Here is a 24,559-nt window from a genome sequence, read left to right as displayed (position 1 = left end):
AGAAAGAAAGAAAGAAAGAAAGAAAGAAAGAAAGAAGACCGTCAGTCAGTCAGTCAGTCGCTCACAAGCTGCCCAGCTGAGGGCCTCCACTTACAGCAACCCACGTGGACTGGGCCACCTGCCCGATGCCATGGCCCCAACCAGAGTCCCCCCACACCCTGCTGCCGCCAGCTCCTAAGGTAACACTGGGATGATGGGCTGTGTCCGCCCTCCAACACAACGGCCCAGCCCCGTATGGTCTGCGGCTCGGTCCTGCTCATCTCGCTAGCCACCCCGGGATGGGGAAGGGAGAAGAGGACGAATGAGCAGAGCTCGAGCCTCCACTGTGGTGAAGGGGCAGGCGCTAAGCCAGGTTACGAGGACAGACCTACGGAAAGCCACCTCCCCTCTGGATGTGACTCCTGTCACTTTACCTGCGGCCTCTGTAACTTGAGAATAGCTACCTGATAATTATTCTTCCACTCAAGGGCAAGTGCTGTTTGTCAACTTCATGCTGAGAAAATCCAAAACAATATGCCACAGAATTGAATTTTTAATTAAGACCTGAGTCTACCCTGAGGAAGAAAGGGCCCCAAGTCGAGCGCTGTGCAGCCTGCACTTGCTGGGCAGAGCAGTACTCCCATTCTTTGGTGGGCTGACGGGCACAGATCCAGCTCAGCCCGCAGCAGAGCAACACTGGTCCCTGTAGGGTGGGGCAGTATTTAGCGTGCATGGCCATCTCAAAGACATTACGGGCACGACTTTCACTTGCAACTAGTAGAAAGCAATGGTGACTGTCAGGAGAAAATGAGAGTGGTGGGAAACACTCACAGGCTCTGATGCTCCGCGGGGAAGCCAAGGCCCAGCTGCACCGCGTGTCAGCCAGAGGGCGGGGAATCAAGCCAGTCTGGGCCAAAGGGCTTCGTGGGAAGAAACGAAGCACCTGTGTGCCAGAGCTGCATGCCAGGAAGCAGGAGTTTGTCGCTCCTGACCCCATACTGTATGCGCGGGCTCTGAATGGTCCAAGCCACGGTCTCAGCATCCTTGCATCATAGGAAGGAAAAGCAAGGGCCTGGGGCTCTGCGCCTCCGCACCTACCTGGTAACCATGAGTTTCCTGGAAGGAAACGGACCCTTTTAGTCCAGCTCCCAGGTCAAGGAAAACACACAAGCAAGAGTGCACCAACCGCCGACCAGGGCCCTCTGCAGGGAGAAGGCCACAGCCTGCTTACACTTCCTACTCGGGCAGAAGCATGAAGCCGGTGCTGCCTGGCATGGACCTGCAGCCCCAGAACCCACTAACTGGTTGCTAAGGATTAGACCACAGCACAATTCCACAGAGCCCAGACTTGGGACTACATGTCACAGGAACAGCACACACTGCGCTGTGCTCTTTGATACTCATCTTCGGATGCCCGAGGATTCACTGCAGACACGACATTGGAAGACTGAGGTTACATCATCCATGGCTACGCCCCAGAGGCAGGGCCAGGAGTCCTAAGGTGCTGACTTAAGGGGCCACCTGTCTCGGCTCCTGCTTGAGGTGGCAGACAATCACAGCCCTGTGAGTGTTTCCAGGCTGCCCGACAGACAAAGGGTGCTTCTTAGGGCCTGAGCAGCATTGGCATACAAGGATCCTTAGAGGTACCGAGGACACGTGGCCTGACACTGCCCCGGTGGACACCTGAGGCCACAGCAGCACTGGCCGTCCCACCAGGTGACCGGGGGCTAAGACTCCTTCTGCAGTCAGGGACCAGTACCTGGTCCATGACACAGAGTCAATCCTGGCCATGAACTCAAGTCTTGGGAAAGTTAGATCCTGGGCACAAACTGTGGCCCACACCGAGGCCCTGCTCAGGTAACCACCTCCGGGCCTGGACTGTGTACTCTAGACAGCCACATGCTTCACAAAGACTAGCAGAAAACAGGTTTGGTAGCTAATGCCTTAGACTACAGGCTGGTATGGGAATACACGGATCTCTGGAGTGGGCTCTCAGGAGAGGGGCCCTTCCTGCTTGTTGCAGTCTGATGAGTAACCCTGATATGTCAACTTCACCAGTGTCAGGGTTTGTGCCTAGCTGGCCCCCCAAAGCCTCATGCAGTCATGGGGTGGCTTCTAGTCTGTGGCTGATTCATGGTCTAACACTGGGATGCTAGATGTGAGCGCTGTACCACCCTGGGGTGGCAGCCTGTGTACAATGTGAGGGAGAAGAGAGGCCTGCGCCTGCTGGTCCTCTAGTTGCTCTAGTTGCTTTTGCTGCTTGCCATCATAAACTGCTGCCCTGTGCCATGTGCCACTCTGCCTCGGAGCCAGCCAAGTATGAACTGAAACCTCCACAAACTGTGAGCTAAACAAATCTTTCCTCCTTAACTTTGGCCACTGGGTATTTTGTCTCAGCAACGACAGAAAAGTACCAAAGACAACTGTATTAAAAAATACCTAGCAGGCTGGTGGCCTATACTCCTTGGGGTGTCTGGTGGGAGTGTGGCACGGGAGGTGGCCCTGGGGTCCAGGGCTGGTCCCTGGCCCATTGTTTTCCTGCAGCTGCTCCCTGCTTGGCACCGTGCCAACAGGTGCCACAGCTGTACCCTGCCACTTCCATCCACCCCGATGCTCCCGCTGTGAAGCCAGCTGACCACAGACTGAACCCCCCAGAGCCATAACATAAGCTGGCTGTCCTTTACATTAGGAACAGATTACATCCAGCAATAGGAAAGCTGACTAATGGTCTATCACGCCACAGCCCCGGGTTGTTTCAGATTAAATATAAACTGAAAACTCAGTTTCTCAGTCCCAGAAGGCACACTGCAGTCCTCCACAGCCACACAGGGCCTGAGGCTGCCGTGTCGGTCAGAGTGGGCACAGGGCTGCCTGGCAGTCAGTGCTGGGGAGCCCTGGGCTTCCACACAGATGCCTGACCGGAAGGCTACTTAGAGGGGAGAAAAGATACCTACCTACTGGTAGGTGCCACAGAGAAAGGCAGGAAGGGCCACAGGGGAGGAGCACAGGGAGGGCACCCAGGGACATCATGCGGGCCTGGAGAGGGAACCCAGGCTCTGGCCTCAGGCCTCTCCTATACACTGGTCTTCACTTCTTAAGTTTGAAAGCATGCATTTTTGGTGGCAATAACTCCTCTATGCTCTCTTCAAAGACCTGAATGTCTTTATTGCTGCACTTCCTGTCTGAGACTAAGAACCCGGAAGGGCCCTGTCCCCACCCTGCCCCATCCTTTAAGTACCCATGCAAGTTGTGGTCAGTGAGAAGAAGGGCCCAGGGGCTTGGGAGAAAACAGCCAATGCAGCAGGGAGGGAAGGCACACGCGGGAGCCATGCCAGGGCATGTCCACCACAGCCCCCTGCCCTGTGAGAACGTGGTGGCTGGGCTGTGCCCCATGTCAGAGCCCACCACGTGAATGCCATGCTGTGGGTACGTGTATGTGAGCCCCCGAGGACCTGTGTGCTGTGACGGAGCAAGTCCATAGTCTTACTTTTCTCACCACGGAGATGAACACTGGAGAGCCAAGGGTGGAGGTGCAGAAGTCTATTTGGCTCTTGGTTCACAGAGGTTTCAGCTCAGTCAGCTGGCTCCAAGCCTGGGTGGCCTCACAGAGCGGAAGTGATCCAGAGCAAGCAGGAGGGCGAGAGCAAGCAAGGCAGTAGCTCCTTTCTGCCCCTTTCCTAGTCTACCTGGGCTACTGGGATCGCGGCAGTGCCAAGCCAATCAATGGGCTGATTTGGTAACCATATGCCCTTCGTAATCCAGCAGCACGTGCTGAGCTCCAGGCACTTCTGAGAAAGGCTCACTGCAAGGTGGCTTGCCGGAGACATGGAGGCTCAGCCACAGTAGTTATTTAAGAAGTGGACTTGCTCCTTCCTTCCCTGATGGACTGTGATGTGAGTGGGGCAGGCCTCAAGGGTGGCCACGACAGGCCTCTTCCACATAAGCCAACCACACTAGCCAATCTCAACCGTCAACTTGACTGGGAGGAGAAACACTTAGCTAATCTGTCTAGCACTTCCGGTGCAGCTGTGGATGCCTCTAGACACAATCAGATCTAACTTCATCACCAGATCAATTCACCAGCAGGGCCAGAATTTGAAGGCATTACTGGGAGCTGGTAGAGAGACGCAGCCTCGTGGGGAGGAGCAGGCCACAGGCCACAGAGCACAGCCCTTGCTCCTTCCTGGGTGTCATGAGCTCAAGGCTTTGCCTGTGCAACCATGTCCCCCCACTATGCTGTTCTGCTCCCCTCCAGCCAGAGCCGCAGGACCAGCTGACCATGAAGGCACCTCTGAACCCCAAGTTCCTCTTCTAAGATATAGCTTCAGGTATCACATCGCAGCAACCCAAGGCAGACAAGCACATCAATCTAGCCTTTCACTACACCAAAAGAGTAGCGTTTATAATGAAACACAAAACTCTTTAATTTTATGCCAATATTTCATAATATGGTAGAGTCAATGTCTTAAAAATAAACAGCAAAACTTACAGGCTCATTACAGAAATCCTTGTGGCACCCTGCCAAGAGCAGAGAAATCTATGGTGGTGTGTGCATGGAAAGGGGGGGATGCTAATGGCCTTAGACCCAGAGGACCATCCTCTGGACAGCAATGGGGACTGGGGCTGGGGCTGGGGCTGGGGCTGGGGCTGGGGCTGGGGCTGGGGCAAGGACACTCAGGGTGCCACCCTCCAATCACCAGGAGCAAGTGACCCTTCCCAGGACACCCCAAGATGCATGCCTCGCCTCTGGGTCCCAGGGACGGAGCTCAGCCTGGGTGGGGTCCATGCCCCATATGGAGCCCCTTCCTTCCACAGGCAAGGATAGAGCACTGAGGCCAGGAGGGGCTACTCACCACTTTGAGCTCTGGCACCGATCGACTCAGTGTCCACTCCTGGCTATTCACAAAGGCATCTGCAAAAGAGGAGGGAGAAAGCAGGTACAGGTTACCACTCACTCAAGAGTGCGCCCAGGGTCCCACCATGCCATTCTCAGCAGAAGGGACACAGAAGGCAATGCTAACGAGACCTCTGGGTGCCTGTGCACCCCCCCACCCCACCACACACCCCGACTTGCCTAAGTTTGAGCAGCTCAGCCTAGGCCAGCAGGCCCTTGGATCCCAAGCCTAAGTCTGTAGTGCAGCTCCAGGCCAGCAACTCTGTAGGTCTCTGCACCCGCTCCACCTTCCCCACTCAGCTCCAGGCTGGTCTTTCTGGTGACCAAGACCCAAACACCATCCTAAGTGCCCTGCCCATGCGGTAGAGATGTTTCCACGTCCTGGAACTGAGCCTGAGCCAATCAAATTTTGTTCTTTATTCAGCGCACTAAGATTGTCACACTGTTCTGAAACCCCACCAAGGGGAGACATGTTTGAGCAGCTAGGCCGGCCAGGAGCACGCAGTCTACAGGACACAAGTGGTGTGGGTGGGCAGCCAGACTGTGGGCCAGACGCTACTGGTCCTGCGACTCAGAGCAGGAAACCCCAGCCCAAAGGAAGCATAGCTGGGAAGGCCCAGAGACACTGTTTGGCAGTATGATGCCAAAGATGTGAGACTGAGGGGCACCCTCCAGTGAAGCCAGCAGGACTACATCAGACAGCAGAGATGCGGAGTTCTTGGGGAATAAAGTACCCACCTGCCCAGCCAGGTGATGGGTGGGCAGAGGTTGGCATGCAGCTCAGAGAGGAAACACTGAGGGGAATGCCTGGGTCAGGGAAGACACTCAAGACAGAGACCCCCCCCTCAAGCCACACTCCCTGCACAGAGGCAGGTAAGACGGGGGCTGACACCAGGGGTACTATGTAAATCGTGCAACTGGACGCCCACCCTTCAGCCAGCCAAGCACCATCCCAACTTAGCACAGGCAACGACACTGCCTGTGACCCGGGAAGCCTGGACTGTGACAGCCCAAGCCTGATGCCAATCATCACAAAGCAAATGGTCACCAACCCTACCACTTAACTACACTGCTGTCTACGTGGCAAAACGACAGTGAGAAGGTGGCCTTACAGAACCCACAGGAGGAAGGGGCAGCGCAGCAAGACAGAAGGCACACGACAAGCACGCTCCCCAGCGCACAAGCCAGGGTCCAGGGCTTGGCCACCTGCCGCTGTGCGTCTAGCAAAGCCTGCCACTGGTGAGGCAAACCTGGGAAGCCTGCACATAAGTCCTCACCAGCCAACAAAAAGGACGGAGCTCAACACAGAGACTGTGCCTCGGCAGCCCAACTCTCCACGGTGACAAGAGCAAGGTGCACCAGAGAGACATACAGGACCCTTGTGCTCGGCAGAGTGAGGTGCGTGCGCTGTCAAGCACACGCGTGTGTTCAGGCTGAGACCTCCTGGGAAGTTCAAGCACTTAGCAGGTGCCCACTTACATTGAGGGACTAGGTGGCAAACTGCCTTTCACTGTTTTCCTTTGAGTAACCTTTGTATCTTATACCATTTAGCAGGTAAAACCTACGTGGCTTCTCCAGTGAGCCTTAATGGCGAAACAAGGACACAAAAGCCCATTTCCCGATTGCACAGCTGACGCTTAAACACACTCCACACCATCAGATCACTACACACATACACATATGCACACACATATAGATCATATTGAATGATACATTCTCCATGAATTAAGCCAGGCTCCACCAGACACGGATGTGCACAGACATACAGGAACGCTGTGGTGTCTCTGTCCTTTCCCATATTTCCTCAGTCACAAGGAATATGCTTTTTGTTTATGGCAGCTATATTAATAAGACGAATGCCTGACGCAGCACACTGTAAAGAAAGCCATTTATTTCAAAGACTGTCACCAACTCCAGTCCTGCCCTCAGTGGGATGCTCTGACAGGCGTCTCTGGTGGCCGTGGCGGTGTGGCCCTTGCTTGGCGACAGCATCACACGGGGGGCAGGGGGCAGGGCTGGGTGCAGGCTGGCTGCCCCGGCCCATTCTGAACTCAGGTGCTGCAACAGGAAAAGGGCCCACCTGCCTCGGGGAAGCAAAGCAGTGCCCTTGTTTCCTGCACGAGTGCGGCCACATCTGGCCAGCTGCGTGTGGCCAGTCAGGCTCCAAAGTCACAGAAGCTGGCCCTGGTGCCCCAAAGCCGTGTGGCATGCCTCCCAGGCACAGGTGTCACCGCTACTGGACGGGATTCACATAAGACACAGCCCGCCAGGACTTGACGGCTTTTAGCCTGCAGAGCAAATGGAAACATCCTGTGTGGCTGGCAGGGCGGAGGGCAGGGCTGCGGGCTGCCTGCTCGGCTCCACAGGCAGCGCCAGCACAGGTTAGGAAAGGCAGCATTCCACTACTTCCACCCATCACACGCACTGCTAATTACAATTCCGCTTGTATTTGTCTGGTGCCAGCCAGCTAGAAGATGACCCTACCGCTGAGCCTGGCCTTGTTCTATCAGAACGTGAAGTTCTCCAGGTTCGGAGGCACTGAGCGATGGGAAACCCCTAGCTGCACTCATACCCCACCCCCTGGCTTCTTTTATTGGAGAGACGAGGAAAGCCAGAGACTGAACGCTGCAAGACACATTCTCCATTGAAAATAAGTACTTAGTCCTGGTTTTACAGACAAAGGAGCCAAAACACCAGAGGTGGAAAGAGAACACCAGGCCCTGTCGTGGAACTCATCGTGGGCACACCCCACTACCATTTGGGAATCTAAGAAAGCAAGTCCGGGATCTTAAACACCAGAACTGCACCTCGCCCAAAAAGGGGAATAGGGCCTGAGGCTGCACATGCTTGGGGACACGAGAGAGAAGCGCCAGAAGCAGGCGCAAAGTCAGCAGCACTGCACAGGGTGTTGTCGTCCGCCTGTGTTTCACTACAGAGCAGGGCCCTGGCTTCCTGTAGTGCTGGGGAGCTGACGGGCTGGGCAGCGGCAGTGGTGCTGGGTCGCAGACCCTGGTCCCCATGCGCACAGGGCAAGTGCTGTCACTAAGCCACACCTCCTGTCCTTGGCTCCCTTCTACACATCGGTGTTAAAGGTGGAGTGCTGCACCCTGAACTCCAGGCTGGGTGTGTGGCCAGCACCTGAGTCCTCTGCACAATAGCTGCCTGCAGAGGGGCTGTGTAGAGCAGGTTGGCCCACAAGGGCCACTGAGCCAGACCTGCAGGGGCACCGTGGACTCCATGTGCTCTCGGGGAGACTGAGGCTGGATGCCCTGAACTCACACCTGGCCCCTCCTCCCGCCCCTGAGAGGCAGACCTCCTCTTGCTGTTATGAAGGAAGCCGTAGGCCTTGGATTGTCCCTGGTCGGAGGAGGGGTGGGACCTATGGAGCTGGGTTCAGCAAACAGATCTGACAGGCAGAAACCCAAACCCTGGGAAAGACAGCACAGACCAACACAGAAAGCAGAGAGAGAGACACCCTGTGCACCAGGACACAGCACCGTCCTCTCCCTCCTGCTGCTGGCAGAGGCAGCAGGAGACGGTGTCTTGGGTCTTGGGACATGGTCCTCCCCCACAGGTCTCAGGCACGCCAAAGTTCTGGCCCGGTCCTCTGAGCACCCACTGCTTTTCCAGCAGAGTGGGGACCGGCAGCCAGCTGAGCTTCTGGCACTGGGGCTCCCAGGGCCACCCCGTCCACAGCACTGGAGACAAGAGCCACAGAGTGCAAATGCACACTAACACTGAGGGATGACAGAACAGACCCCGTGCCCTGCAGGGCCAAGAACAGCAGCAAAACCAAACCAAATGCCAACAAGCAGGGGTTGCTTGCATGCCTGAAGAACGCTTTGTGTCCATGGCCTGTCTGCATTCCCCACTGACGACCTACCGGGGCAATGATGGCGAACTGCTTAAGGCCCAGGGGTCTGTGGCTCCTAACCTAACCCAGCTACTTCTAGATCTACTCATATCAAAACCACACTTTCCCAGGAAACCAAAGGAACTCATTATGCTGCAGAGAACATACATGTTCCAGCCAGTCTGAAAAAAGATGTATCCATTCTCTGGACCAAAGGGCAGAAGCATGATGCGCTACACCAGGACACATGGTGTCCTGCACCACCTACATCCTTGCAAGCCCAGCGGGAAGCCAGAGGTCACCCAACTCCTGCACACTCAGTGTGTGGCTGAGCTGGGTGACAGCTCTGCGCCAGACAGAGCCCGCCCTCCCCGTACCCAAGCTTCACAGCACTCCGGCCACCTCCTATACCAATGCCTCAGAAGCCCACTGGGCATCCACCTGCCACCCCAGCACATTGGGGTGCTGAGCCAGGAGGCTCACAGGCCAGGTCCTCCCCAGGCAATTCCAGCAGCAAGGGACAGCGACTCGGTGCAAAGGCCCTAGGCTCAACCCCCAGGCAGGCACAAATTAAAGCCTTGGAATTGGTAAGATTTTTCAGAATGTGAAAATGTGATCTGTTTTTTTGGAACTGAGAATCAAACTCAGGACCTCACCCTTACCAGGCAGGCGCTTGTGCCACAGCGCTATATCCTAGGCCTTGTGAGTGTGAAAAATTGTATCTTGATCTCCAGCATCTCCTTCCCACAGCCAGAGTTTATCCGCCTTCTGGCTCCAGGGGTAATCAGAACGAGGGACTAAATCTACAGCTGCCAGAGCCTCCACACAGGAGTCCCTCCCTCAGGGTCAGCTGTACCAGAACTGCAGTTTTGCTCACTTCAAGCCAAACATAAGAGTTACACAGAAGTGACCAGGAATCACCGGCATAAACTACAATTTGTCTATCAGGGCAATGTCACTAGCACTTGGTGGGGGGCTTATACCAAATAAAAAGGTGTGTGTGTGTGTGTGTGTGTGACACAGAGAGAGAGAGAGAGACTTCCCTCTAGCCCTCCATCCTCCCCCCACAGCCCCCCATGAACACCAGTTCTTCAAAGAAGAGTGTGGAAGGTTTTCCAGAAACACAGAAAGTACAAGCAAATCTCTCTGCAGCACAGGCAGGCAATGCAAGCTTCCCATCGCCATTCATGTGGTTTGTGGACAGATGATTCTAGCAATTAATGTCCAACAGGCAAAGCAGCCTGCATACGACTTCTTGCAGGGCACAGGAAGAGCAGCAGGGGCCCTGCCAACCCCAAGTGGGCATCTGGAGAACAGTGGCCAATGCTGTACAGGGGACTCTTGCCATCATTCCTGAGCACACCCACCCCTGGGGCACATGGGAAGGGCTCAGCAGCAGTGCCAGGACCCAAGCCCCTCCCTGCACCTGCCCAGATTCGTTGGACACCTGAGGACACCGGCCACAGGTGAGCCTCAGTGGGACTCATGAAATCAGGGCCCTGGAATCTGCATTTCTAACGAGCCCCTCTGGGCTCCTCCTTGGCTCACGCTTTGTGCTGCTCCATCTTTAATTCAGCACAGGTGGGCTCTGCAGTGGAAACTTGTAAAGTCAGCAACCGCAGGAACACGGACAAGGAGTGCTCAGAGGGGCCTAGCACTGCTACGACCCGGGCCAAGGGCCCATAGCACTGACCAAAGATTAGAGCCCTGCTTCTGACACCTGACACAGCTACTCTGATCTGGCCCACCAGGGAGTCACTGCTTGACCTTGGGTTACCTTGCTGGTGTTGCAGGCTTCAGTTTCCTGTTTCTCCTGGGGGTTCCTGGGGTTCCAAAGCAGACAAGGCTGCCATGGGGCTAGGAAATGATCCAGGTGCCCACAGGGCAAGCCCACCAACTGCCTTGGGGTGCAACTGAAGAGCAAGGCTCTGAAAACTCCATTTCCTGGGCTATGTGGCCTTGTGGGGGACACAGGTGTGCACCCTCCGAACTCACTACTATGCAGGAACCACTGGTGACAGAAAGACATGAGTGATGTAAATGAGCACATAGAAGAAAGATGCTGAGGCAACACTCAGAGCTCGGCACAGAGGAAGCATGTGCACACTGGGACCCACGAGCTGCAAAACGAGCAAAAGGAGCTAAAGGAATCGCTGGTGGTTTCCTCTTGGGGTGGACTGGCAGCCGCTGGGCATCCCAGAGTACCCAGCAGAATGGAGTTGGCGTGGTGGTGGGTGTGGCCCTCCTGAGGGCTGTTGCCAACAGCACACAAGAACTGGAGGGGAAGATGGCACACCACCGATTCTCCTGGAGAAGCTTGCAGTGCTGGCTATCCTGATGTGAATCTGGCTGTTCCATCATCGGAGGAGCTCAGGTCCTCACTATCCTGGAGGATGGCTGTTGTACCTTTTGAGGGAGCTCTGGTCCTTCCCTTGAACATCAATTGCTTCCTGACACCACTGCAAGCCCCTCAGCCTGCTGCACAGCTCCTTCACCCTGCTGGTGTAGACTTTCTAGCTTCCACCTCTGAACTTTGGGCCTCTCAGAGCAGAACCTCGGTACAGACTTGCATGAGATGCTGTCATGGGCTCTGGACCTCCAGCTGGACATTGCCATGGGATCGAGGCCCTCAGCTGCATTCTCTGGGCCTCCGGTGTGTGGGCAGATCTCCCACACTTTTTGCATTTGACCCTTTGGGTGAATATTACAAAATATTCCTACCAATTATGTGTCCTGTGCTAGTTCCATTCCTTTCCCTGACAAAGCCTGACCACACCATGTCCAGGCCTGCTTCGATGACACCCAGCTTCACACCACAGCCATGTGGTCAGAACTGTCAGCAATGGCCATTTTGCACAGTTCAAGCCACAGCAACACGGTGCTGGGATTGCTGCTGTATGTCAGCAATTCTGCAGGCTCGTGGGATGACCCTTCAAGCACCTCCAGGGCCAGCTCAGCACAGCATGGCGGGGTCAGGAGCACGGTAGCGCAGGAAGGCACTTCTCAGAGGACCTGAATGGGGCCAGGGGCCTCACCTACAGCAACCTTCCAGCATCAGCTAGCCAGGAAAGCTGAAGCCTCAGCGTCCTGATATCACAGCCGCCCCATTCAGCTGCTGGACTCAGGGACTCTTCCTTTCCCTTCCGGATTATAAATCAGAAGCACCGCGGCGGGGGCTGCAGTGTAATTAGAGAGGGAGAAGAGAGGAGAAGGGAGAGGATGTGGGGGGGGAGAGGGAGAAGGAGGGGGAGGGAGAAAGGGGAGAAGGGAAGCAGGAGGGGTGCAGGAGGACAACAACCACGACAAAAGGACATTCCTGGGCAGGTTGTGGGTGCCCGGGCAGGACGCCCACTGCTGCAGCTCCTGCCAAGCACAGGGCAGAGCACAAACAACTCCCCACTGCTGAGGATTCCTGCATCTCCGCACCGCATGCAGCTGTTTCCTTAAGCCAGGTGTTCAGAAGAACAGCCTGAAGAAGGACCCCTAAACACCTGCTGCTGCCACCTATGGCACCATTTCCTTGCCACTCTGGATTCTGGTCTGTGACTGTGTGACAGACAGCACAGTGCCAGTGCCTGGGACGCTGGAAGACACGAGGTCTCCCGAGTATCAGCTGCTGACCAGCGCCCAGGAGAGAGAATGGTGCACCCACCCACCCACTGTGTGGGTAAAGATGAAATCCAAATCAAAGGCCGGCACAGAGGTCACAGTCAGAATTAGCTCCTTCCCTGCTGTCCCAAGTTCTGGCCCAAAACAGAGGAGGCAGTATGTGGGGTGTGGCCCAGGGCCACTCCTGGGCACCCACGCGGGCAGGTCTTGTGTGTGCTGCTCAGTGATGCCCTGGGTGACTAGGGTCTCATGCTACATCAGGACCCCAGCAATGCCATGCCCTGCTGACACAAACCCCAGGTGGCCCAGACACATGGGTGCTGCCAATGCCCCTGGCCTGGGCACGGACTGGCCGATGCTGTGCTAGAGAGGAACTGAGCCCAAGCTCCCCCCACCCCCAGAGCGCTGCTGGAGGTCACCACTGCCAGCAGCACCTGCCCTGGTGACGCCACTCTGTGTCCACTCCTGAGGGTGGGAGGTCACTGCGCTCCACCCATCTTCCCAGGCCTGGTACATACAGGTGGTCTCTCCACACTGCCTGCATCCCAGCAAGATGCCCTGGCCACACTTGCCCTGCTCTGCACGTGGGAGAAGGGCACAGGTGCCATCTTAGCCATCCGCTTGGGACACACCTAGTCCCATGAAGCACCACACCCTGAACAGATCAGGCTTTTCTGGGAAAAAACTCCATGAGCCATTAGGCACAGCACACTGAGCATGAAAACTGGGTCACAAAGAGAGGCAGGTGTGTGCCCGCGCACGCACGGGGGCCAAGTCACTACCCCAAAGCAGACGGACAGCTGCAGAGGAGACGGGCTCCCTGCCTTACCACAGTGGCTGTGTGCGCAGTGCAGGACCTTGGGGTCTGCAAAGGCCGGCCCCCAGGTCTGCACACCAGCAGACTCAGCTGAGGGAGAGCACGGAGGGGATGCCCCACAGCTTTCCCACTCCTCACCCCACATCATGAGCACTAGAGACTGGTACTAAGATGACAAAATCTCGATCGGGGCTCTGGTCATTTGTGCCGCAAGCCTGCTACTCACACATAAGCACCCAAGGCTCCACACGAAGAGGATGAGGACCCCAGAAAGAGCAGGGCTGGCTCCAGAGGTGCCAGGTAGGCCATGGGGCAGATGTGCTCAGGAACAGAAGTTACACAAAAAGAAGTGTCCTAGCCATACTCCTCATGCCTTAAGTCACTGAACTTAGGACACATGGGCAGTTTCCTGCATGGCTTCCATAGGAAAGCAGTGATTTCTAGGCTTTAGTACTGGGGATGGAACCTAGGGCCTTCCCGCTGAGTGACACCCCTGATTTCCCTTTTACTTTTTATCTGGACAGGGTCTCATTAAGTTGTGCCAGCTGCGCTCAAACCTGCAGTCTTTCTGCCTCAGCGCTACAAGCACAGGCATGCACCACACACTCGGCTTTGCTACCTTTCATAAATCTAATGCACAATGAAGCTGCTACGTGTGGGGCCAACTGTGCTGGACTGACACTGGCTGGGCTACCAAAGCGCCAAGCCGAGTCAGTGCGGTGCTGGGTGTGGAGGGCCCCCAAGGGCTACTGCCAACTGCACAAAAGGAGAATCAGAGGGGAAGATGGCGCACTGCTGATCCTCCTGGAGAAGCCTGTCTCACTGGCTTTCCTGCTGTGAACTCCGTTATCCTTGTCACTGGAGGAGCTCAGGTCCTCGCTGTCACTGAGGCCGCTGTGGGAGCTTTTGGCGGAGCTCTGGTCCTCTCCTTGAGCGTGGCCCCCTGACACCCATGCAGGTCCCTGGCCTGCTGCACAGATCCTCACCCCACCAGCCCAGACTTTCTAGCTTCTCCCTCTGACCTTTGGGACTTTCTGGTGCAGGTCCCTGCTACAGACCTGGGTGAGATGTTGTGAGCCCTGGGCCTCCAGCTGGACTCATGGGAGGCACTGCTGTGGGGCGCAGGCCCTCAGCTGGGTTCCCTGGGTCTCTAGTGCCTGCACAGCTATCCTGTACTCTTGCATTTGATTCTTGGGGAGAATGTTGTAAAATATGCCTACAAATGATGTGTCCTGTATTAAATCCTTTCCCCTGTAAACCCTGACTACACCACCAATTCAGCCCGCATTCATGTGAATCAAGTTTATTGGGGGCAGATGAGCCATGTGTGAGAGAAGCTATTAAAATCAATGCACAGCTAGCTCTTCCATTTCCTGTGGACAGCTTCCTCCTGCAAGGGCAGACACTGTTCCTCCTGCTCTTGAAATGAGCGCTGTGGACACCTTCAGGTGATAGCAGCAGCAGGGCTGACATGGTCAGTGCCTGGCTGCAGAGATGGTGGGGATTGTCCAGGCTGAGTCTGCTGCTTCATGGCTGGAACACAGCAGAGCCCCAGGATATGAGTGCCTGATAACAGAGCAAACCTAACTTCAGGCTTGTGAGGATCAGGAGGCCCAGCCCGTCTCCCTAAAACAACTGAGAGCCACCGCAGGGGCAGAGCCTGTAGCCAGTCAGCCCCCATGGTCCCTAAACCCTGATGGGCAATGGGAAGCCCAAGCTACAGCCCAAAGCCGCCCTCCTCCTGTCCCTGCCATTGAGCCCATTGGTGGGGTGCTGGAGAGCTGTCCCCAGGAGATGGCCTGCTGGAGAGCAGCCCCTCCAGAGCCTGCACCCTCTGCTCCCAGTCCACTCAGGCACAGCCTTCAGAGTCCAACCAGAAGCCCCTGAACCAGGAAGCTAAACTAAAACACAAACCAGGAGTGCTTAATCCCAGCTGCAGGCAGGCGGGGAGACTACCTTGGCTCTCCCATTCGCAGCAGTTCCACGGATGGTCCCGCCCACCGAGGTAGAGCTACTAAGGGCTCCGTGACTCACTCACCAGTGTTTCTGGAGCCAGGCCCCTCCCCTGTACTACTGTGACACTTACAACCCATGCCAACCAGATGCTGGCTTTGAAATGTCATCATGCTAGAAGTGTGCCACACCCAGACTATGGCCAACACCTTGCAACAAACAAGGTGAGGCAGGAGAGTGGGAAAGGCTGGCAGAGCTGTGCAACAGGCTGAAGCTTTCCCCAGGTACTGATGCTTAGAATCTGGCCAGGGTGTAGGGCAAGGCAACAGAGCATCACGGAAAGGCCAGGGACTGGACAGGAAGGGCCACCTGGACGGGCGCCTGCAGGGCATCGACAGCTGGTGGCCAATTTGTAAGCCGAAGTGAGCTAGCACGATGCTCCTGAGGACTGCTGCCAGCAGCAGCAGAGGCAGGACTAGGGATGCCGTTGGGAAGCTAAGCAGGAGCAGGCGGCGGCTATGGAGCTGCTGGCTCTCTGGGAGGCGCGTGTCCTGTGGGCTTTCCTGGAACACTCGGCTCCTCTCGGTGTCGGAGGAGCTCAGGAGCTTGCTGTCACTGCGGATGGCTACGGCTCACTCAGGTCCTCACCGTGCATATCGCTTCCTGGCTCCAGAGGGCAAGATGGTGCACTGCTCAGCCTCCTGGAGAAGAAGCTGGTCTTGTTGGCCTTCCTGATGGGAGCTCAGCCTGCTTCACTGCTGGAGAAGCCTGGGACCTCACTGTGGCTGAGGATGGCTGTGGGACCCTTTGGGAGAACTCTGGTCCTTACTCTGGGCGTCACTTCCTGGCTCCGGCGCAGGTCCCTCAGCCTGCTGCACAGGTCCCTCAGCCTACTGGCACAGAGCTTCTCGCGTCCACCACCGACCTTTGGGCCTTCCCAGTGCAGGCCCGAGAAGCAGGCCTGCAGGAGACATCGTCGTGGGCTCGTGGCCTCCAGCTGGACTTGCAGGAGATACCGTTATGAGCTCTAGGTCTTCAGCTGGACTCACACAGGACATTATCCTGGGGTCCAGGCCCTCAGCTGGAGCTTTTAGGCTTCAGAGTGTAGACAGATTTCCTAGACTTTGTATGTGATTATCTGGGTTATTCATAATAAAGCAATCTTATAAAGTGTGTCCCGTACTATATCATCTCCCCTTGGAAAACCCTAAACCACAACTGTGTCTAAGGGGAGAAGAGGAAGGCGGGGATGGAGACAGGGACAGAGGAGAGTCTGCCTGTGCCAGAATGGCAGAGGAAGTCACAGACAGGCTCAGAAGGCAGGAAGAGGGTGAGGCATGCCTGCAGGTTAGGTTGCAGTGTGACCCTCCCAAGCCCGTGTGAGAGAGGCAATGTAGACCCTGGTTATGGAGGGAGGGATGGGGGGAAGGGATGGCAGGTGTGAAAGGAGGAGGGAGCATGGCTGGGCCAGGAGCAGGTAGAGTGATCTGCAACCAGGCCAGAGGCACAGGTGTGGGACGGATGTGCACTTGTGGGAAGGCTCCACACCTGTACCTGGAGTCCGCTGGGCGTCCTCCAGTTGAGGATTCCAAGCTACAGAACACCAAGCCTCCTGGGTGCATACTCAACTTCAAGTTCAGCATGCACGCCTGTCTGAGTTCAGCCTGCTTCCTTGATTTACATCATTTTAAAGCTCTGATATTTAGCAACTTGCAACAATGCACCAGCTGTGAGCTACCACGATGGCACCTTTTTTTTTTTTTCAGAACCGGGGATAGAACTCAGGTCCTTCCGCTTGCCAGGCAAGTGCTTATTCTACTGAGCTATCTCCCTGGCCCCCATGATGGCGCCTTTTAAAAAATCTCCTAACACACTGTGTCTGTTGTCTGTCACCAGACACTGTCCCCAAGTTTATCTCTGTGCTTTGGGGGTGGCAGGTAGGTAAACAGGAAGCAGAAGGAAGTGCAAGGAGAGACTCAAGTCCCCAGGGCAAGGACCCGGGCTCCCTGCCCCTGCAGACTGGACCAACAGGTAACAACCACTGGGCCTGCAGCCCAGTGTCAGTCTGCACTTGGCCAGCACCTAATCCAGAGGTGATCAGGCCACATGTACAGACGACCACAGCTCTCTGGGCGCTGGGGACCCAGGTGGCCATGTGGAGAGAGGGAAGCCAGCTCTTGGAGGCTGCCTGGGTGGGGCACAGCTCTCAGGTGCCAGCTCCAATTGCTTAGTGCCACAGGAATGTGCATCAATGCCCAACTTTAAAAGCATGTCACAGGAAACCAAGGAAATTGGAAAAGGCCTGCGTTCCCCTAGCTTGGAAAAGGACAGCAGCAGCCACTGGCAGCAGAGACCTTCTCCTAGAAGTGCCGGCCCAGCAGCCAGGGAGACGGAACTACAGCAGGTGCTGGTGGGCAGGAGAGCAGCCGTGCGGAAGTCGGCTGGGCATTTCCCTGGGCGCCGTCCAGGCCTAGACTACAGAGCTGGGGCAGGATAAGGGTCTTCTTGTGAGCACCTCCACCCCGCCCGCCCCCCAGCTGAGCTCCCAAGCCTGCAGATTGCGGAGAGGAGCAGCAGTGAGACTTTCCTTAAAATAGCACCTGGAGTCTGCCAAACCCTCAGGCCAGACCTGAAGTGTTTATTCTGCTTGATTTAGAACTCCAAAAATAAAACCATTGATTTCAACTTCTCAAAACCAATACTACAGTGAGACTTGAGGAAAAAAAATAGTATCTTAAAAAAACATGAAGGAGAAACAACTTCACCCTAAGGTAGTGAAAAAGCAAAAAAATCCAAGACCAGGGCACCCCCTCTACAGACAGGTCTCCCCAGGCACAGGAGGCCTGCACCTCCCCAGGGGAGTGTGACTGAAACAGAAACCACCAGGATGGCCCCTGGCACCCACGCAGCCCAGCGCCCACACTGCCGCCTGCAGAGAGCCAGGCCCGCCCCATCCTGGGGCCCTGCCATTGTGCCCTACGGGCCAGAGTGGCATGCATGTCTGATGCCTGCTAAAGTTCGACCACACTGTCTTTCACAGCACTTTCACTCTATGTTAAAAACTGTATCTAAAAGTACCACACATGGTCAGGCACGGAGGTGCAAAGCTGTAATCCTAGCACTCTGGGAGGCCCAGGCAGATGGCCAGAAAGCTCCAGCCCAGCCTGGGCAATTTAGTGACTTAGCAAGACCCTGCCTCAATGTGCCGGGGACATAGCTCAGTGGGTTCAACCTCCAGCACCATGGAAACACACAACACCACGTACCCCAGTCGGGGCCCTTCCACACAAGAGCACTTAGCCCGTGGGGCTGCTCTGTGAACCTCGCTTGACTCCTGGACACAGGGCTGTGTGCACACTCGCTGCTCTGCCCCTCTGTCTGTGACCTGGAGCGCCCCGCTCTGCACCCCTGCTCTGCACTCCTGTGGAAGCCTACCAGCCCATGGCCCAGGCCTCACTGCAGTGCGGAGGTGCTGCACACAGCAGAGAGGGTGCTTAGAGCCAGGAAGCGCGGTGCAGGGGGCCGCGTGGGCGCTGCAGGCTCCCTCTTCCCTCCACTCCTGCCGCATCTCACACATGCTTCAGCACCAGAGAGGGGAGAGGCGTGTCTGGGGTGTGAGTGGGCCAGCCAGGGCCGAGTCTGGGTGTTCCCGGCTGCCGGGCAGAGGTTCCTCTTTCGTCCCACTGGGGACAGAGCCCTCCATGTACCTCTGCAGATGGCAAGTTGATCCCACTGCTCTATGGGGCAGTAATCTGGCACCCAGGGCTCGTCCTGGAATCAGGCATGACCTCAGCAAGGTCACCTAGGCGGCACAACAGAGCTGGGGCTGCTGCCACCGCAAGCCCGTCACTGCACAGCAACAAGACCAGGTGGGAACAGCACACAGGCTCAGTCCTCAAAGCACACTTCGGCAGCAAGAGGATCAGACCGAGAGCAGGATGAGGGCTATGTGTGGCCCTGCCACACGCCTCTGCTCCCCAAAGCTGTCGCCACACATTCTGAGATGCATGTCCCCCAAGCAGGAGGAATGAACAGCAGCTTCTGTCCCTGCAGCAACCACGCCCTTGTCCCTCCTAACAGACACATTCAAGGTCAGAGCAAAACTCTCAGCCAGTGGGAGACATCCAATGCCCACTTACCAACTCTCATGGAAACAAAAACATACCAGCGGCAGCTTCCAGCAAGACCTGAGTCTGAGGCAGTGGGCTGCAGGCACTTCTGACATCAGCCTCATGGGGACTGGGGCTGGCTGGGCCTGGCAGAGCAGGGGCACAGTGAAAGGCAAAGGGCCCTGGAGGGCAGGGCTGGACAGGGGCAGTGAGGGCAGCGGGACTGTCCCCACACACTGGGCTCCCAGCAAACACAAGGAAGCCCAAGGCTCAGGAGCCAGGGCGCTGCCTGTCACCAAGAGCAGTGACGCCTCCTCCAGGCTGACTGGTGGAGTGCGGAAAAGGTTTGGGCTCAGCCTGACTACCCAAGAGCAGAACAGAGGATCGAGGAAAGCCCCAGGAAGCCTTCGTCCTGCAGAGCCGCAATTCCCTGGAAAGCAAAGCTTTTCCCTCGAAAGAGACACACGGTGACCTGAATCACTCAGCCCTGCCTCCTCTCTGCCAGTGTCTCAAAATAAACCTCTGGCTGAATCCTGAGAACGAAGCAGAGGGATCCGCATGGAGCATGCATGTCCCGTCCCTGTCTACTGCGGAAAGAGACAAACGCCAGCTCCCACAATCGCTCCCTCTTACATAACACACTTCCTCTTTGCCTTTTACCAAGTTAAAGTGATACTTCTCCAGTAAATCTGCCTGGAAACTCATGGACTTTAAACTAGTATGCAAGGTGAATGGCCTTTTCATGATTCAGTTGGCATTATGTACACAAACCAAACCGAGCTGTCACCCCACAAGAATGATTAACACATAGTTAATGCAAAATCAAGTTTCGAAGGCTTCCACGTGGCGGGAATTCTGGACTGAAAGATATGGACTCACACTTGCCACCTCGGAGTATGAAAACTGAAACTGCTCTACCTGACAAACCTTTAAGAGCTTTCTTTCTTTCCAAAGGATTAATATCCATCTTAGTCTTCGAAATGCCACAAAAGTCCCACAGGGTGTAAAATCGTCACTGCCCTAAGGGGGTAGGCCTGTTTGACAACCAAAGCCCAAACGTTTCTGCCAAGAACAGCGTAGCTTCTAGAGCCACGCAAGGTCCAGGAGGACCCGGAGGCCGAAGCAGCAACCCCGTGAATAATGAAGTCCACCACCATCAGGAGGGCTGAGACAGGCAAGGAGAACGGCAGAGGGCAAAGATCCGGAAGCTTCCCTGGGACCAGCATTTGGCAGGGGACCTTGCAGCTGAGGGCAGCTAAGCCCTCTGACCAAGCCTGCGCTCAGTGTACAATGCAGTCCCATGACCTCAAACAGGCAACACAACTTTTATTCTGGAAAGCAAAGCAAAGCAAAATTACAGGAAGTTTTGCCTTCCTAAACCTTGGACACAGATGAACTCAGCCACACCTCCCGCACCCTGGTGCCCCTGTCCTTTGGCCTTCTGCCTACCTCGGGCAGCAGCTCCTTCTCCATCTTTCACACCTGGACACTTTGGCATAAACTGACCTACATGCAGCTCTAAAAATCCCAGAAAAGGGCTCTCCTAGTCTCTGACATAAAGACCAAGGGGTGCTACCAGAACAGTACGACAGGCCCTTTCTTCAGAACAAAAGCAAGATGCTCACGGGTGCTCAACTGTATAGACTAGAGCACTCGGCTCACACGGAGACCCTGGTTCCCTCACTGTCCTCCCGATTATCTTGTTCTTGGTGAGGGCACAGGGGATCACGGCCCCTGGAAATCAGAAAAAATGCAAAAAAGACACTTGGGGTGATCAGGGCCTGCGTGCCTCCCCATGAGAAGCAGGAGGCCTGTGGGGTACCAGGGATGGCCACACAGGAGGGGCCAAGAAGCCCGGCCCTGGTGGACTCCGAAACGAGGGAGGCCCTGTAGAGCAATGAGTGGGTGGACGAAGAAGTTTCTCTGGCAAGACAGGCAATGGCCAAACATGACCAGAAAGGGGACCTCAATTTCTTCTTAGTGACTTTGAATTAGACAGAAAGACAGGCTCTCCCCCAAGAGACATACTCCCCAGAGTTGGCCAAGGGGATCCTGACGTCAGGCTCTACAACTGCCCACCCAATCTCAGCCAACTGGAGACCAGCACCTGGCTGGGGCTGCACAAGGTTCCAGCAGTGGACACACAGCAGCCGCGCCAGCAGCACAGGGCCCCTGGAGTCCCCAACGGCCACAAGCGTCACCCCTGCGCGGTCTGGCACAGTGACTGAGGCAACCCCAGAGCGGGCAGCAGTTCACATCCCCCCAAGCACATGCCCCGGGTGCTTCTGGGAGCTCCAGAAGAGCCTCCAAGAAGATGACACCCAAGCCCTCAGACTCAGGGGTGCAGCTGTGAAACACACCCAGAAACCAAGAGCAAACCCTGGCACAGCACCCTGGCAGCCACACGCAGCAGAGGCGGAGCGTGTCAACTCTCTCTCGAAGAAATCCTGTGCCTGCTGCATTCCTGCGACTCCCGACAAAGCGAGCCCATGTTAGCTGCCACAGAGATGGGTCTCCCGGGCCACGTCACCCTGGAGAATCGGCACGTGTGGGCTGGGGTGCAGCCTGCAGTTGGGCACTGCCTAGCAGGCAGAGTGGCCTGGGCCATGAGGAACTCACCCTGCTGAGAGTGAATCCAGCCAGGAGTGGGGAGGCTGCCTGCAGCTTGGGCAGTGTCTTCAGCCACTTACAGATCACCCATACTCCTTCGCGGCTTACGTTTCAGCACACGTAGGCTGAATGTTTACAAATACAAGCCTCAGTTTCCCATCTATAGGTTTACAGACTTGCAAGTATTAAGTGAAGTGCACGTAAGATCTGGCAAGTGTGGCTGTCAGCCCTGGGGCTGCCTGGCTGTTTGGCTGTCTGTCCCTCTGGGACACGAAAGGCAGTATGAGGATGCTGCACTCGGGAGAACTTGCTGGAATGCACACGTGCTTGGCTTGGGCGGGGACGGAACAAGCCCCCCAGAGCTCTCCTCGAGGTGCAGAAGTGCCAGGGGAGGGCAATGACGCCAAAGCGGAAAAGGCTGACTCCGTCCTTCCAGCACAGGACCGTCCAGCACCACAGCCAGGCATTAGTGGGAAAACTGAAGGTCACCGGAAAAAATGGGAAATAGGAAAAATGAAACACAGGGTTAGATTCAGTTTGCAGCTGCGGCGTACCCAAGTGCTCCAGCTGGCCCGTCTTGCTGTCTCAGACGCAGGCGCACCTGAGCGCTGCAGGTTCATCTTCAGATGTTTTGTAAACACGTGCACCATGGTACATAGAGGCACAGCATTGGGCTGCCCAATGTCGAACATGCTTCCACGTCCACGCCTTGCAGAGAGTCAGCCAGGCTGAGGTATGAAACAGCCCCTCAGGCGCCCGGCACCGGCGCAGCCCAGGTAGCCCCAGCATGTCAGTGTCTGCTCGCCAAGGCACCTCTGCAGTGCAGAACCCCCTTGCCAAGGCACCTGGGCTTCTCTGTGGGACGACTTTAGAATCCCCACAACACAAAAACTGCTCTTGAGTCCTGCCACCCTCGTGGCAACTCATGAACCGGAAGTCTGTGTCTGAGTCAAGGTACCAGAAAACAACAAGGAGAAATGCTGTAGGACACTCCGGAGGTCATGCCCAGCTGTCACCCACCCCCAGCCACCAAAGGACAGTGGATCAGGACTGTGAGGGGCTTCGCTGCCCAACCACAGTCCAGAAGTGCAGCCCTGGGGCAGGTCCAGGGAGGACACAGGGCAGATGGGCACAGGGCAGGTGGGCCCAGAGAGGTCTCACTGAAGGCACACAGAACTCAGCTGCATCTGTAGAAGTGACCAGCAGCCAAAAGGAGACCTGAAGGAGAATAGGCAGAAGTACCATGCAGAGTAATTCCAGACAAATCCACCTGCCTTTCGGCTTGGGAGAGAAGACTGGGTCCCAGCAGCATGATAACCCAGGACCTGGAGGACTCTAGGAAATCAGGTCAACTCCAGAGGAAAAACCCCGCACCTGCCAGCTTCCCCAGACCTTGCAGCAGTGAAGGCGGCCTCCTCCAAAGAGGGAAGCTAAGCTTCTAACCGTGTCTCCTAGCTCTGAGGTGACAGCACTCTAGGTTTCTCTCATCCGTGCCAACTGCTGTGCTCTATTTACATTTTCTTCTCAAATACTCAGGGAGCATCCAGTCCCCATTTTCTCCTTCACACTGCAGACCTGCAGAGTCCTCAATGAGCCTGCCTTTCCCAGTCATGCATGAGCGAGACAAGGAAACTGGGGCTGATGCCCACGTGTAAATCCCAAAGCCAGCAGACCTGGGAATGGCTTGGGCCTCGCTTAGGACCTGAAACAGCCAGAAGCCTGAGCAATGCAAGTGTTCTGGAGCCACCCAGCACTGGAGAAGGAGCCAGCATGTGCACCTCTTTCTGAAGTAGCAGGAAGTCAACGTAGAGTGTTTTTTAAAAATAGCTCATTGCAACACAAAGGCAAACTAAATGGCCCTCCTCTGCCCACCCCCAACAGAGTATGCGGCATCTGAATAACACCAATGATGGAAAAACTGGAGAGGGCAAAAGCTGCACCACGAAGGCTGGTGGCACTGTTCACGGTCGACTTCAAGCGGCTGACGTCAGGAGGCCAGCTCAGACAAGCCCTGGCGAGGACAGGCACAGAGGGGAGAGAGGACAGCAGTCCCTTTGACAACTGTCTCGGACAATGGACATCCACTCAAGGGCCATGTGCCCCCCTACTGGCCCCCAAAGGCAGTTGTCTGAATAAAAGGGGCCTTCTTGGCACTGATCAAAACAGCAGGAAAAACCTGGCGCCCAGGGGCCACCCCAGAGGCGGAGTCAGCACTTCTTGTCTCCCCATGGGACAAAGGACCCATGCGGGAAAGCCACTGTGCCTCCACTTCACTCAGGCCAACAGAATGGGCCTGGGAAACCACCTTCATTTGTAAGAGAAGTGCAAAGGGTCCCACCTCTCCGGCTCTCCCTGGGGAGCCTGGGTACTGAGGGGGACGGGCGCTCCCACCTCTGTCCTGGCCAGCAGGGCTCTCGGCACACTTTTCTGCGAGTTTGGATCCGTGAGTGTTAAGAACCAGAAACCCAGGAAAAATCAAAGTAGTCAGGGAACACAAGAAGACAAAGTGCCAGGACCCATCTTTGATTTACAACCAGCCACTCTGACAGGTAAGGAGCACCTGCATTGTCTCAAGTCAGCAGAAGACCCCACAGGACGGAGCTACGTACAGAATTCTAGGGCTGCCACCCCCACAGGGACAAAGGACACCAGCACCATGGCAGCCCTCAGCACCAGCAGCGCAAGCCCCCCTAGAGCACCAAGGCGAGCACAGGCAGATGGCCCTTCTCTTAAAA

The 24,559-nt window shown here is 56.0% G+C and overlaps 1 protein-coding gene across 7 annotated transcripts in view; it reads right to left on the bottom strand.

Moving 5' to 3' along the window:
• Positions 1-24,559, bottom strand: part of Agap1 (ArfGAP with GTPase domain, ankyrin repeat and PH domain 1) — a 473,220-nt gene that overhangs the window by 307,141 nt on the left and 141,520 nt on the right. For all 7 annotated transcript variants that reach the window (XM_023722112.1, XM_004637336.2, XM_023722113.1 and 4 more), the window contains exon 2: positions 4,833-4,891. In XM_023722112.1, the coding sequence (XP_023577880.1) occupies positions 4,833-4,891 (59 nt within the window). The remainder of the gene's footprint in view (positions 1-4,832; positions 4,892-24,559) is intronic.

Source organism: Octodon degus, unplaced genomic scaffold (assembly GCF_000260255.1).
Source record: "Octodon degus isolate 3935 unplaced genomic scaffold, OctDeg1.0 scaffold00089, whole genome shotgun sequence".
NCBI lineage: Eukaryota > Metazoa > Chordata > Mammalia > Rodentia > Octodontidae > Octodon > Octodon degus.
This window is presented reverse-complemented; position numbering and strand designations above follow the sequence as displayed.